The 14223-nt window shown below is 46.3% G+C and overlaps 1 protein-coding gene and 1 long non-coding RNA gene across 2 annotated transcripts; one reads left to right on the plus strand and one right to left on the minus strand.

Moving 5' to 3' along the window:
• Positions 1-5105: 5105 nt before the first annotated feature.
• On the plus strand, positions 5106-8600 carry LOC119241623 (uncharacterized). Its single transcript, XR_005124344.2, has 5 exons — positions 5106-5189; positions 5612-5707; positions 7375-7485; positions 7937-8080; positions 8418-8600. It is a non-coding gene; the product is annotated as an uncharacterized LOC119241623 (long non-coding RNA).
• On the minus strand, positions 5202-10111 carry AZGP1 (alpha-2-glycoprotein 1, zinc-binding). The gene is made up of 4 exons (XM_037507039.2): positions 9935-10111; positions 7900-8160; positions 6514-6789; positions 5202-5880 (listed from the first exon to the last, which is right to left on the minus strand). Exons 1-4 carry the CDS (start codon positions 9999-10001, stop codon positions 5552-5554), a joined length of 933 nt encoding a protein of 310 aa, XP_037362936.1. The 5' UTR covers positions 10002-10111; the 3' UTR covers positions 5202-5551.
• Positions 10112-14223: the final 4112 nt, after the last annotated feature.

Below are 14223 nucleotides of genomic sequence, written 5' to 3' on the forward strand. Positions count from 1 at the left end.
TCTTGTGATTAATAAAACTTTTCCTTCCTATTTCCAAAGTCTTAGGTTTGTAGAATGACAACTGGAAATTTTTCTGCCAGCAACACTCCACATTTTTTTGGACTTTGACATTTTTTTTCTGAGCCTATGGAGTAAAACTACAGTTACCTAACATATTCCACGTGGCATAACTAAAAAAAAAAAAAAAAACTGTCTTTGTCTACATGTTGTATGTCTGTATGTCCTTGTGTCTAACTGTCTTGGCCTCTAGAGGTTAAAATTGGTATACATGGTGCCCATAAATGTTAAAAAAATAAAGAGTCTCCAGTTATGAGTAAACACAAAGGTTATTGTTTGATTGTCAACACTGTGCTACTGAACTAAGCCGGTGCCCTCATAGACATTGAATATTGTTGTTTCTGTTAATTTTCTGATATTTATGGCAAATTGGATATTGTTGTTTCTGTTAATTTTCTGATATTTATGGCAAAGCTTCCCAAAATCTAAATTCAAGTACAAATTTGGTAGCCTGTCATTTGACTGATGCAAGGAAATTTTGTGGAACCTCAGTAGAGCTCCTGAGACACTCCACAAAGTTTCTCCCTTTCCTCCTGGGAAGGCATTAGATGAATTTGTTTTATTTGGCTTTTACCTAATAAAGTAAAACTGGAAGGAAAGCATTGTCACTTGGTAAAATGGTAAAACTTTGGTATGTACAAAATGTTAACAGTAGTTTTCTAAAATGTGTATGAAAAAACCTCTCAGTATCTGGTATGTATGTAAATTGTCAATGGTGATTGTCACCTTGTAATATTATATAATTCAATTGTTTCACACCTACACAAATTGTTTCTGGAAATATAGGGAGAAAAGGTCTCAACAAATTCCTATTAATGAAACTGTTGAGAGTAAAAAACTTTCCTACAAAGGACTGAATAGACCTGGAAATACACCTGACATTTACAAGTTTTCTTTGACATAATACTGGTAATTTTTTTATGCATTTTGTCCTCAATACACAAAGTTTTGTTTTGTTTTGTTTTGTTTTGTTTTGTTTTGTTTTGAGTAACCAGGATCTACAACAAGGTTGCAATTTTTTCCAGCAAAGCTAACTTGTGTTTGCATTTTCTCTCCCCTTGATACCAACACAGCATAAATATAGTGGTAGTAATCTTTTACTACTTATCTCAGAGTCTGTTTTTGCATAACTTCCATAGGGATTTTGTCTGTTTTAACAAAAAATTGGACGTGGTTTGATTGTGTGGCTTTGTGTGGAGTTCTTCCAAAAAGTTGAAAAAGAGCTGAACCAAGAAGAGGAGAACCTGTTTGCCTTGTTTGTAGGGTTCCAGAGACCTCCAAAGAAGGTGAGGAAGCTTGCCTCCATTGGCAGGACTGGACAACCCGGCCAACGAAAATGCCCTGGTACCCTCGAGAAGAGGAAAGCCCAGGTGGAGTCTGATGAGACCAACTTTATACCTGAAGCATACATCGACTGGATGCCACCGGTTCGCTCTGATCCTGTATGGAGTATTTCAACAAAGCCAGCTAAAAAATTGCTGTTAGTTATTTTCTGCCCTGTGATTTTATGCAAAAATAGGAAAAATTGTTTAAAAGTAAATTTAATTTGCAAACTTTTGCTATGCTGTTAAAAAGTTTGGGATCAAGGTTGAGAGAATTCGTTTTTGCATAAGTTGAACCAATTTTAAAATTTTTTCCCTGTGATTTTGATATATTTGCTGTCTTGTTTTAGCCAATGCTCCAGATTTTTTTTTCTTTTGGCTTGGATAATGGACTATTTTTAAGTAATGAAACTGTCATACTGGACATTCATGGACAATGCTGCTGACTAATTGTTGCTTCTCTTACACACATTGTAACCCTAAAAAAAAAGACTGTCTCCTAATATTACACCATGAGATCTGTGCCACCATAGATATGGTGGAATAAAAATTAAAAGGGGGGATTGTAACAGGGTGGTCCCCAGGAAAGGGGTAGGTTCCCTGCCCCACCCAAGGGAGGGTGGAGCTGAGTAGGAAGAGGAGAAGCTGCAGAAGAGACTGAGGAAGGAAGCAGGATGGAGCCAGGAGACCTGGAGGAGGCGCATGGAGCCTAGAGACACGTGAAGAAACTGCGCTTGTCTTTTGGTTGTGGACTGGGTGACACAGATGTGGGTGAGACCCATGGGGAGGTGACAATGGCAGCTTTTATCTTGATGTTGATTTTGCTCTTTTCCTTCCGGGCTTGTCTGGTTGTTTCTGACTCTTTTCTGTGGGTCCCCACTGGAAGATGCTTTAGACTTGTAGCAGGCTTTGGGGCCTTGCTCTGGGCCGATCCCATATGGATGGAGTTTTACCCACGAGGGGACGGGTATCTTTGGGTGCTTCACTTAGAAACTAGACTCTTTGCCTTACCTGTATTGTTTCCTAGTTTTATTAAAGTTCCTTCCCATTAAAGTCTCATATGTTTTGTGTTGATGTGGCGGATGGCAGAACCCATTTAGAATAGGCAGGTTTGCGGGGTTTGGGCTGCCCCTCTCCCTGTCCTATAACATTTACACCCTTTGATGGACTGGGGTTGTTTCCACGTTATTTTACCTTACAAGAGGGAAATGATGTGATCTTACTCAGAGTACTGAAGATGCTCAGAAACGGGGGATACTTGGGAGGACCCCAAAATCTCTGATCAAAGCCTAGTGGGACACAAGCAGTCTGGGTGGAGAAATGGGTCAGAGTGAGAGCATCATCTGGCTTTGGTGACATCTCAGAATGGCCATCGGGTAGGATGGAAGGTAGCTGATTCCACGGTCTTGTCTTGGGTGTTTGGGAGGATAGAGAGGCCCCTAATTGAGAAGAAGAATAAGAAGGAAGGAGGTGGACCAGAAGGAGGTAGGGAATAAGAGGATGAGGAAGGGAGGAAAAGGAGGAGGAGGAAGAGCTTTGGAGTCTTTGGGTATGGGGTGAATTCAGGAAGATCGTGCTGGAATTTGCTCTTGTGATTTGAGGTGTTTTTGGGGCATCCGAGTAGAAAGGCTAGGAGACAGGTGTGATAACAGAGTGAGAAGAGGCCAAAAAACACAGGTGAAGAGAAATGTACTCTTCTGCCCTCCTCACCGCTGCTCGCTGCAATCCTGCAGGCTCTTAAAGCCTCTGGAAGAACCTCTCCAATCCGTTAGCAGGATGCAGAGTGCCCTCTCGTGGCACTATCTTGAAACTGCAACTGAGCCTATCCCCTAGGGCAGAAACCTCTTTCCTGAATCCAGAAAACAGTTTTTCCCATTAGCATAAGAAGGAAATATGACACTGGCCCCAAACAAAGTGTTTTAAGATCCTGCACATAAGGATTGGGTGCTGAGTACTTGAGGGTCCAGAGAAGCCCACTGCTCCCTCAGCAGGTGTCTGAGTCTAGCTGGCACCTATGGACAGCACAGTGAAAATGATGCTTGGATAGATGGATGTGAAGGCAAGGTTAATGGGACGTAGTGTGTGGGTGTGGCGTAGAAGGCTCCTTTCAAGTGAGACCGGAGTAGGAGGCTTGATGGCCCTGGGGCAATAGGTATACATCCCAAGGTATAACCTGAATGCCAGGGGGGCCAGTGACTGATCTACTTTGCACCCCAGGGACTGATCAGTGGAACAACGCCTTGTTAAGGTTGGAGCCATGGGTGGGAGTCAGAGTAAATCAGTGAACTCACCCTCCCTAAAGCCCAACATCCAGTGTTCATTTTGAACCCCTTCTCTGCCTGCTGCACGACTCCTGTTTCTTTTCTTTATCACTGCGGTGTTGCTGTCAACAGTCATGGAGGTAGAACAGGGTGTATACTGAAAATATTTGGGGGTCACCCTCATGCTGCTATACTTCCTTTCAACTGTGAATGGACAAGCAGACTTTTCCAGCGAGACAACTCTGGTTTAAAGAAATAAGTCTGCATGGATGGTCCCTATGCAGCATCACAAAGTATAAAACATTTTGTCTTGATCTTCTCTTCTTTTAATTGGCTCTGCCTCAGTTTAAGTAAAGGCCATTTCAAAAGTCTAAGCATTTATTTCAATAGAAAATACAGGGATCACAGCAGCACCTGCCTGCGGCATGTTGTATTTGATTAGGATACAGGCTTGGCATTTGTGAATGATAAAGAGAGCCTTCAGCCAGACAAGGATTTATTTCTCTCATCTGAAGCATCTGGGTTTAGGCAGTGAGGTTTGGATTGGTGACCAGGACTCAGTCTCCTGAGATTCCTCTCCTGGTGGGCCCCCCAATCTCTTCTGTCACTCTGGAGTGGAACCTCACATTCCAGCCTTAGCCCTGGCCTGTTCTTGTGCACTTTAGATTTCCATGTTGAGCTCACATTTTCCTCCTGTCACTTGTTACCTTTATTTATTCACAGGATAATACTATTTTGAAATATCAATCACTATGTTTTTTCCTCTTGACTATTTGAATTTTTTTTGTAGCCCTCTTAATGGATATATATATATATATATATATATATATATATATATATACATACCGTCAGGGGGAATGTGGATTTCAAATCGATAGACTAAAGAAGTTGTTTTTTCAGCTTTGAATTTCAAATTGGATCAAAGGATCAAAAAAAGTGTAGCCTTCAAATTTAGACTTTCAAGGATAATAGGAAAGTTGGCTCAGAATTCTAAAGACTGGGAATGATTTTCTTAATCAAGGTACTTGGCATGGAAGGTTGGCGCTGGAGAAATCCATAGTGGGGTGAAGGAAGGCTCTGTCTCACAGAAGGAAAAGACACTCAGGACAGGTGAGGCTTAAGAAAAAGTCAGGTGTGAGAGTTCTGCTCTGTCTTTTGGGGTTCAAACCTGTGGAAAGTGATGGATGAGTCAGTTAAGATGAAAAAACACACTCAAGTGAACCTGGAGCGAGTCCAAGACTATCAGGGCCCGCGCCTGCTTCCCCGTGCGTTCTACAGGGGACCCCCTCTGATGAGCTGTGGTCTGTATCGCAAGGCCATTGTCACAGGGTGGGAAAGCTCAGTTAACTGGAGTAGAGGGTGCTGTCTCCCAGGGAGGGAGGGGGTGCTGGCGAAACTGAGGTACAGAAGAGTCTCGGGCTGGTATTAAGGGCATCACAGGATTCTATGACCTCACATTCAGGGGATACCAGGGGCGGGTGCCGGAACCTTGCCCGAGGGACCTGGTGGTCCAGTCCATGCTACACTGGGTGCCCCAGGTCAAGAGCTTGTAAGTAAACATTGCTTGCTTGAAGTAGATGCCAAGCTGAGGGATCAAATGCTGTGGGGCAGGGGTGGGAGGATGGGACAAATGATAAAAATCTCACATTTCTATAGCATTTCTTAGTTTGAAAATGTTTTCTGTATTGTGCACTAGAAGAGGTAATTGTTGTTGATTTTACAGATTAGATAACAAGTGTTACAAGGCAATTTGGCAATGAGTCAGTTTCGTCTCCAGCAGTCCCGAGTCTTCTTTCTCTAGACCCGCCCTGCCCCTTCGCCCTGCCCCTTCGCACTGCCTCCTGGGCCTCCCCAGTGACACTGGCGGAGATTTCCAGAGTTCATCGCACTCCTGGCCTGCAGGAAGGGTGGCTACTGGGGCTGGGTCCCCACATCCTCTGCAGCCTTTGCCCCCTGACTCTTGTCCCACAGCACAGCAACAAGAGGCTGGTCCAGGGTGATGTGCTCCACGTGGCAGGCGTGGAGGGCTTTGACCTGAGGGGGGACTTCCAACACCAGCCAGGCCTGGTAAGTGCCATTTCCACTGGGAAGAACCACTTGCCCTGACTTGGTCTCCTGCGTGACACCATCCTGACTCCAGTGCAGACGAATGCCTCGTGGGTAGAAGTCATAAGCCAGGCACTTGAGGGTCCTCGTACTTCCTGGGGCCGCGTGACTGCTGAGGGCCACTGAGGGAGGATCTGTGGGGGCACCGTGTGTGGTTATGGAGGCCTGGGGCAGCCTCTTCCTGTTCTCATCTCCCCCACCCTGTCCCCACGCCCGAGCTGTCAGCCAGGCAGGGCTCTGAGTTCTGTATCTGCCTTCCCAGGGAAGCTACCAAGATCAGGGAAGGCTGAGCCTTCCCTGTCATATCATGGAGGTCTGTGCTGACTTTCTTGCCTCCTTCCCACCCCATAGTCTATTTAGACTTCTAATAGCAAGAAGATGTGAATGCCCCCTGTATTCTCTCTCACCCCCCAGCCCCAGCAAACCTTGGCGTGGGCTCTGTGGCTCCCCGATCCCCCAGTCTTTGCTCTGCCCCTAGTTCTGTCTTTGTTTCTGTCCATCCATCGGCTCCTTCACTGCTCCCTGCCATACTACCCTCTTTCTCGTTCTCAAAGCAAAACCTCAGCTGGTGGCCACCAATTCTGCCTCACTTGCTCATCTGCATTCCTCTAGAAGAGAGCACACCTGGCTTCTCTCCTCTGCCCAGCCAGGAGGCATCACGAGAGAGCAGCCATGGCAGGGTTTGCCTGAGCTTCCAGCCCAAGATCACCTTGGTCTTTCTCAGCTGGGTGGGAGGGTCAGGGGAGGGCAGAGGAAGCGGTGGGTACCTTTCTGGTCCAGATACTTCTGACCGTGTTGCAGGTATCTCTGCAGCATCCCGGGACACTCCTCTTCCAGGTAGGCCTTGGCCCGCTGCACATAGACCGCTTCTGCCTCCCACTTCTGCTTGACATTCACAGCTGCTGGGTCCAAGGGGACCCAAGCTGGGATTTCCTTGTTAAACTTGATGAAGTCCTGTCCGTCGTAGGCGTAACTCCAGAAGGCTCCGCTGCTTTGGTTGCTCCAGAGCTCACAACCAAACACTCCCTGGAAGGTGTGAGACCCTGCACCCTCCCCCAACCCCATGGGAGTCACTGAACTTGGCTTCAACTCTGTCTCAGTCTCACACGACAGGAGACAGGCCCACAGGAAGAGAGGTTTTTGAAATCTAAGCCCACATTGTTATCTTGGTAAGATATTAGCCAGGCATACAGCAGACACAGAGAAGGAAACGCACATGGTTTGGTGTTTTAGGTCAGTCTGAGATGTGAGATAGTTCTTCCCAGCCAGCCAATTTCAAAACACCACAGTCCCCAGCCCCTCTGTGCCATCTCATTAAGAGCTCCACTTGCTGACTATACTGTCAGTTTTGGGGCGTCTGACATTACCACACTGACGTGCATTTCCAAGTTAAATAGAAATTATTTGTAACCTTATAGAGATTATGAGCCCTGTGCTTTCTTTCTGAATTCTCCAGTACTCTGCCCACCCCCTCCCCGCGCCCCCAAGCCTGCTCCTTATGGACAAGAGGATCTTTATAATTCCATTGCCCCTCTCTCTATGGTTTTTAATTCCATTCTTCCTGCGCTCCTAGTATGGGCCATGGTTTGGGCCAGGTACTTTCTCTCATCCAACAAATTTCACTTCAGTTAGTCTTGTTGATGCGGCTCCAGGGAAGAGGAAGCCAGACTGTGTTCTAGCTTTCATGGGATCTCTTGGATGTAAAGCTCAGCGCTCCAGGTTTTGCAGATTCAGATCAGGTAACTAAGAAGGGTGTTCACTGTGAGACCGTGATGGGCGGCCCGACCCCAAGAGTGGCCCAGCACTTGGGCGGTGTGAGTGTTTCCCTGGGCATGGTGAGTGCGAACCCTTCTAAAGTGGATCCACCTGAGATGGGTAGGGGTGTGGAGCTGAGAGGTCAGATGTGCTTGGGTAAGAGCTGACTCTGACATCACTTCCTGTGTGAGTGAGGCCTGGGAGTGAGGGTGAGGGCTGTGATGGGGAGGGAGGAAAGCAGGTATGTTGTGGGGTGGGGAGAACAGAAATGTCACTGTATTTCTACTTATACTTGCTTGTCCTCTGGGATTTCCCTTCTACTAACCTCTCTCCCCTCACAGTTGCTGGGCTGCCTCTTGAGTTATACCGTCTATCCCAGCAGTCTGTGGGCTACTGACCTTTTCCATCCTTGTAATAGTCCATGATGTCCTTCAGGGTCTCCATGAAGATGTCCTCCCTGGCCTTCTGAAGTTGGCTCTCCTTCTCCCAGTCCTCCATTCCTTCCAGCTGGCTCCATGGTTCCAGGGGCTCAGCCTTCCTGCTGTTGCTGTCATAGCGGAAGAAGGCCTGGTCGTTGAGGTAGGCAATTGCCTGAAAGCTGGGGAAACCCACACTGGGTTTGGACAACCCAGTGTAGAGAAAACTCAGAGAATAATGTTCTGCAAAAGAGGAAAGAAGACTTTGAGGTGTGGGGTCCATGCAGGGGAGTCCCAAGGTAGGCAGCAGAGGGCCAGGAGAAGAGGTCTGGGCACTGGGCCTCCTCCTCCCTGGCTCTTACCCAGCTGTCATGTGGACTGTACTTGGATTCCTTGTAGGTATTTTGGGACCTTGTTGAGTTCTGTCAAAAGGGATTGTGACTGGACGTGTTGTCTTTCTTGTCATCTCAGTTTGCCCCCTCTGTTTCTCTTCCCTTTAGGTGATGACATTGGAGGCCACAGGATGAAACAAAAGTGTCCCAGGATACAAACAGTCTGGTCTGGATTCCTGAGTCCGCCCCGCCCGCCGCCCCCCCAACCCCGGAGGGAAGGGAAACTGCCTAGTCTGTATTCAACTTTACATGACCTAGAAATAAACATTTGTTGGTTAAGTCACTAAAAACTTTTTTGTTCCTGGAACATAGCCTAAGGATCTTATTCAACAAATACATATAGTTAGAATGTATAGGAAGGGAAATTTATTAGAAAATTCCAGAAATGACATAGATGGATTGATACAAGGTTATACTAGTATGGATCTCAGATTTTCCAGGGTTGTAACTTGCATTTTGGTATGAGTCAGGGATGGGAGAAGGGGAACATTTCCACAATTAATTCATGATAGCACTCACATGATATAACATCTAGCAGCTTCCTAGTTAAAATACTGAATCATTATAGCTAATTTATTTCCAAATGTAACATTATCCTTCATAATGTGGATGGGCCTCATCTAATCAGTTGAACGCCGTAAGAAAAAAGACAGTAGACCTTGAATGAAGCAGATTATCCTCCATAATATGGGTGGGCCTCATCTAATCAGTTGAAGGCCACCAGAAAAAAGACTGAGAGCCCCCAAACTAGAAGGGATTGCCTCCTGATTTCCTTTTGACTCAAGACTGTGATATCAACTCTTTCTTGGGTGTCCAGCCTGCTGACTTGCCCTACAGATGATTTTGGATTTGCCAATTCCCATGATTGTGTGAATCAATTCTTAAAAATAAATCTTTCTTTCTCTCTGTATATATATCTTATTAGTTCTGTTTCTCTGAGATATCTGTCTAATATATCGGTATAGGATATGATTAACATTCTAAATATGGTTATCATAAAAATAATATAAAATACATACTCCGACAACTTCTAAATGCAATGAATTTTAAATTTGTGCAGTTTAGCTTACATTTATTCCTGAACTTTAGTATTACAAAAGCAGCCTCATTCTCCTGTCCTAGAAATGACTCTGATATTCTTTCTAAGCTCTACAGCCTAGTCTTCTGACCATTTGCTTTTTGGGCTCACTGTAGTGAAGTTTTTGGGGTCGAAGGGATGGGTTTCCTTCTAGAACCAACCCTCCAGTTCGCTTGCCCTCATATTCTGGGTTCACTCTTCCCATGAATCGGACATTGGAAGGAGGGAAGGAAGAGTAGAAAAGTTCTACCTGTGTGGTTCCTGCTCTATGCTGGGCTGTGTGACCTTGGCTAGGTTACTTTACCTCTCTGAGTCTTAGTTTTGTTCATCTGTAAATTATAAGTTTTAGATTCTGATTCCTTAAGGTCTCATTTAGCATGAATCCAGAGACTCCCTGAATGCTTGTGGAAGTGTGTGGCTACCCACTGCTACAGCTCACTTGGGATTCCCAGCTGCACCAAACACCCTCTCCTAGTCCATCTGTCCCATTCACACCATGCACCCCCCGCCACATTCTTCCCCATACCAACCCTGCTTCCCCACTCACCATCCTGGGTCTCCTGTGGGACAGCAGGGCTTAGAAGGAACAGGAGGGACAACAGGACAGGGACCATTGTGCCTCTTGTGCCTGTTGGAAGTTTCTGGACTGCCTCAGTTCCTGGAGCTCAGAGCAGATTACTTGGAGGTAGAGCCAGGTGTAGTTATGAGAATGGCTGGGATTTGTGCCCAGCACAGGGGAGGAGAAACCAATGGCCAATGAGAGTGGAGGACAGGCTCCTCCCCACACTAAGAGAAAAGGATGCCCAGCCAAGCTGGGTTGAGGTCATGCTCAGTGTCTACAGACGGTGTACAAATCTCAAGTTGAGACAGCAGATCTGAAGACTGGCACTTGTGTATCCACCAGGGGAAGGGATGCCAGTGGGCAGAGGGCGGTGTGATGAATGGCAGATACCTGGGACATGTCACTTTCCAGTCTATCAGCCCATCCTCACCTTAGGCTCAGTAGGGGGGTCCGGGTGTTGCCAGATCACCCCTTACCCCAGCAGTAGTCGTAGAGGTGTCTGGCCTGCATTGAGGGGTCACTGGCACCCTTTGTGGCCTCTGCAACCTCCGTCAGCAGCATGTTTACTGGAGTAACTCTGGGTGTGATTCTGCAGGTGTTTCACCTGCCTGATTCTGAAGCTTCATTTCTCTAGCCTCTCCATGGGTTCCGAGAGCTAGACAGGACCTACATTTATTTCCTGCTTGATATCAAATAGGATTCTATTTCAGCAACCAGTGATTCTGACTGATACTGAGATTGGGAAGAGGATTGTTTCCAGGTAACAGTTGCTAAGGGAAACGGAGGGGAAGCTAGGCTGGTTACAAGGCCAGAGTGGGCTGAAGGCCATGAAAATACAAGTATCTTGGGGAGGTTCTTATTGGTTGTGATATGCAGTGGGAGAAAAACAGCTGCGAAAGTTGTCTAGTGTGGTCAACAAAAAAGAAATGCTCACAGAAGGCCTAATTTTAGGTCCCAGGCTGATACCATAGGCCAGTGTGCAGGACTTGGGGAATGCAAGGACAAACCTGGGAGGTTGAGTCCAAGCGTGCTGGAGACAGTGCACGTAGCTGGCATTCTCAGTATCCTATGTGTTCGCTTTTATGCATTAAAAATTATCTTGAAAAAAATCCATACATTTTTAATTAAAAAATTAAAATTATCTTGAGAATAACTGGTCAGGGAGCAGGTGGCACAAAAGACTAAGAAGTACTGACATGGGGGGGTCAGTGAGGCAGAGAACATGGGCCGTGAGGGGAGACACAACAGTGGCCCGCACCTTGTTTTCCGGAATCTGATCCCCAAGCTCCCATTTGAATTGCTCACTAGGCTGAGCACTAGAGTCAGAGAAGTGAGCGCATTGGACACATCCCTGTCCTGTGGCATCTGCTGTCATCTGCCAACAGATGTTCTGTCCTTGGCCCATATCCCGCTCACCTGCAACAGCTCTCACGATTTTCCTGATGCCATTTCAGACGAGCTTCTTCACAGGGGAAGTGCTCGGTACTCACCGTCTGTACCTATCACACGACATTGGCAGGGATGTCTTGATCATCTTGGCTATTAACTATATGAGGCTTTGTAATTAGGTTACAAAAACCTAAACTTTTTGTTATTAGGCTTTAGGCTTTAATCATTAAACATTATTAGATTTTTGTCTGTTTCATCTTTACAACTGTGCAAGGCTGTCGATCCTTTCTGAACAGTCAGAAATAGCCTGATATTCAGATTGTGCTTTGAGGCAATGGTTTTGGCTTTTGAGTATGTCCTGTATGAGCTGAGGTCTGAGAGTGAGGGTTGGGGTATCACGGGGGGAAAGAAAGCAAGTGTATTGTGGGGGATGGTGGTGAATACAGAAATGTTTGTGTGTTTCTACTTCATTCTTTTATTGACCTCTGGGGGTCTATAGTTAGTTCATGCTAACTCCCCCTTTTCATGCCTGCTGGGTCCTTCCCCCTGAGCTGGGGACAACAGTCCACTCCTAATTTTCCATCCACCACCCTCAGTCCACCGGCCTTCTTGGTTCTTGCAATAGGCCATGATGTCTTTCAAGGTCACCATGAAGATATCCTCCCTGGCCTCCTGAACTTGGCTCTCCTTCATCTCCATGCCCACCACCTGGCTCTTATTGCCTTCACAATTATAGAGAAACAAGGCCTAATCTTTGGGGTGGACAGTGGCCTAAAACCTGGAAAAATTGGTGTAAAGAAGTAAGGATCTGCAAAAGAGATGTTTGAGACACGGATCAACTGTGAGTTCCACTCTGGGGCAACAGAGGATCAAGAAGGAAGAATAGTCACTGGGACAAATTGCAACCTCCCAGCACTGCGGGCTCACTTGGGGAGAGGACTTGCCTTTGTATGATGGAAAATGCAGGATGAGTTTTCTAGAAATTTAGGTAATGAACTAGATAGCATCAGCATGAGATAAAACTGTGATGCTGTGTTATCACCAGTTTCTTGAGCTAAACTTGTTACTAAGTAGAATCTTTGCTTGTAAATGTTACAGATTTGAAATCTGCACAATCTTAAGAAAGTACTAGCTTATTTTTTTTTTCCTCCAGAGTTGTACACAATGATGGGCTTGGGACTAGTTTAGTTCCCCTCTCTCCAGATCATATAATACCCCAGGCAGTGCTGTGCTGTTCTATCAGTTCTGGGGAGATGTTTTCCTTTTTTTTTTTGGTTAAGATTTTATTTATTTATGCATCCAAGAGCTGGGGTACAGGCCAGAGATGTGGGGGGTGAGAGTTTTCAGCAGAGACAGAGTGGGGAGCAGAACAGGCAGAATGACTGAAGGGGAGTAGCGGGCAAGACAGGAGAGGTCTGCCTCGCCATGTGGGTTGCTCCCTAGCAGGCTGGGGATTGAACTTGTGCTGCAGAGGTTGGGGATTGCTTCATAATGCTGTGCTTAACCCCTTCCGCCACCAGGGAGGCCCAATGTTTTTCTTCTAGTCCTGACGCTTTCCTTCTGTTGACTCATTCTCGATCCTTGTTCCTTGGGGTCTCTCCCACAAACCAGATAGATGCATCCTGTCATAGAAAAGAGGGAGGGAGAGAAGAAAGAGTTTCTTTCCATCACTCTTGGAGTGTAAAATGCGAGGTCTGCACTCCCTACCCTTGGGTGATCCCTGCATCGTGGGCACCCTTCTGCTCCAGGTCTTGGCACATATCACCAACATATGGCTGTGGGAGGAGACTGGTCTCATCTGGTGGGAGGAGGAGAGACAAAGAGGGCACTGTCCACTGGAATAAAGAAGTGGGACGAGAGTTCTCTTTACCCTTGGGGGCTTCTTTCCTGGCATGAACCCTCAGAAAGTTATTGTGAAAGAGAAGTTTGTCTTGGTGTTTAGGGTCCTCTCAGAAGCCCAGAAACAGTTAGACATAACCCTCTTCCCCCGCCCCCACCTCCAGCGTCAACCTTAGCCTCCTCCCCCAATACCCATATTGACCAGGGTGCTTTGGACATAAATAAATGGAGCCATTGAGGAATCAGGAGAAATTCATGCAACTTTGAAAAATATGCCTATTCCTTGAACCCTGCATGCCCCCCCACTTTCCAGCCCCCACTTTAGTTGTTTAGACAAGGAATTTGGTCACTATGACTTGACCATCGGCACAATTCCAAATGGTGGGGTCACAGCTGTCAGCTTCGTGGGAGAGGCCATGAACAAAGACGCTGAAGGTGCCTGATTCAGTTCAGTCTTAAGAATGTTTAGCAGGGCCTCCCTGGTGGCACAGGCGGTTGAGCACAGCACTGTGAAGCTGTCCGCAGCCTCTGCAGTACGGGTTTGATCCCAGCCGGCTGGCGAGACACCCACATGGCACAGCAGACCTCTCCTGTCTCGCCTGCCGCTCCCCTCAGCAGTGTATTTCAGTAGATCTGCCTGTTCTGCTTCGTGCTCTGTCTCTGATGAATCCTGTCACCCTCCCGCGCCTCTGGCCTGTACCCCAGTGCTTGTATAAATAAATAAATAAATCTTAAAAAAAAATAAAATAATGACCTTTTTTCCCTGGTAAATTTTTTTCTCTGACATCTAATTTGATGTTAACATAGATACTTCATACAGTATTTGATATCTCCCCTCAGGTGTAGTCCCCTAGGTCTCCCACCACCTGTGACCATCATCATAGTCCCTTGTGCTCTTCCCTCCCTGTTTTGACCCCTCCCCCTCTTCTGCCCCCGCTGTGTGCCTCAGCTCTATGGTTAGTTTGCAAGTTTTGTCTTTTTCCTACTGTACAAAAATTATAATGATGTAAATAATAAACTAAAAATATATACTTTGGCTTTCTTTG

Source organism: Talpa occidentalis, unplaced genomic scaffold (genome assembly GCF_014898055.3).
Source record: "Talpa occidentalis isolate TD23 unplaced genomic scaffold, MPIMG_talOcc4v2.1 talOcc4.12, whole genome shotgun sequence".
Classification (NCBI taxonomy): Eukaryota; Metazoa; Chordata; class Mammalia; order Eulipotyphla; family Talpidae; genus Talpa; species Talpa occidentalis.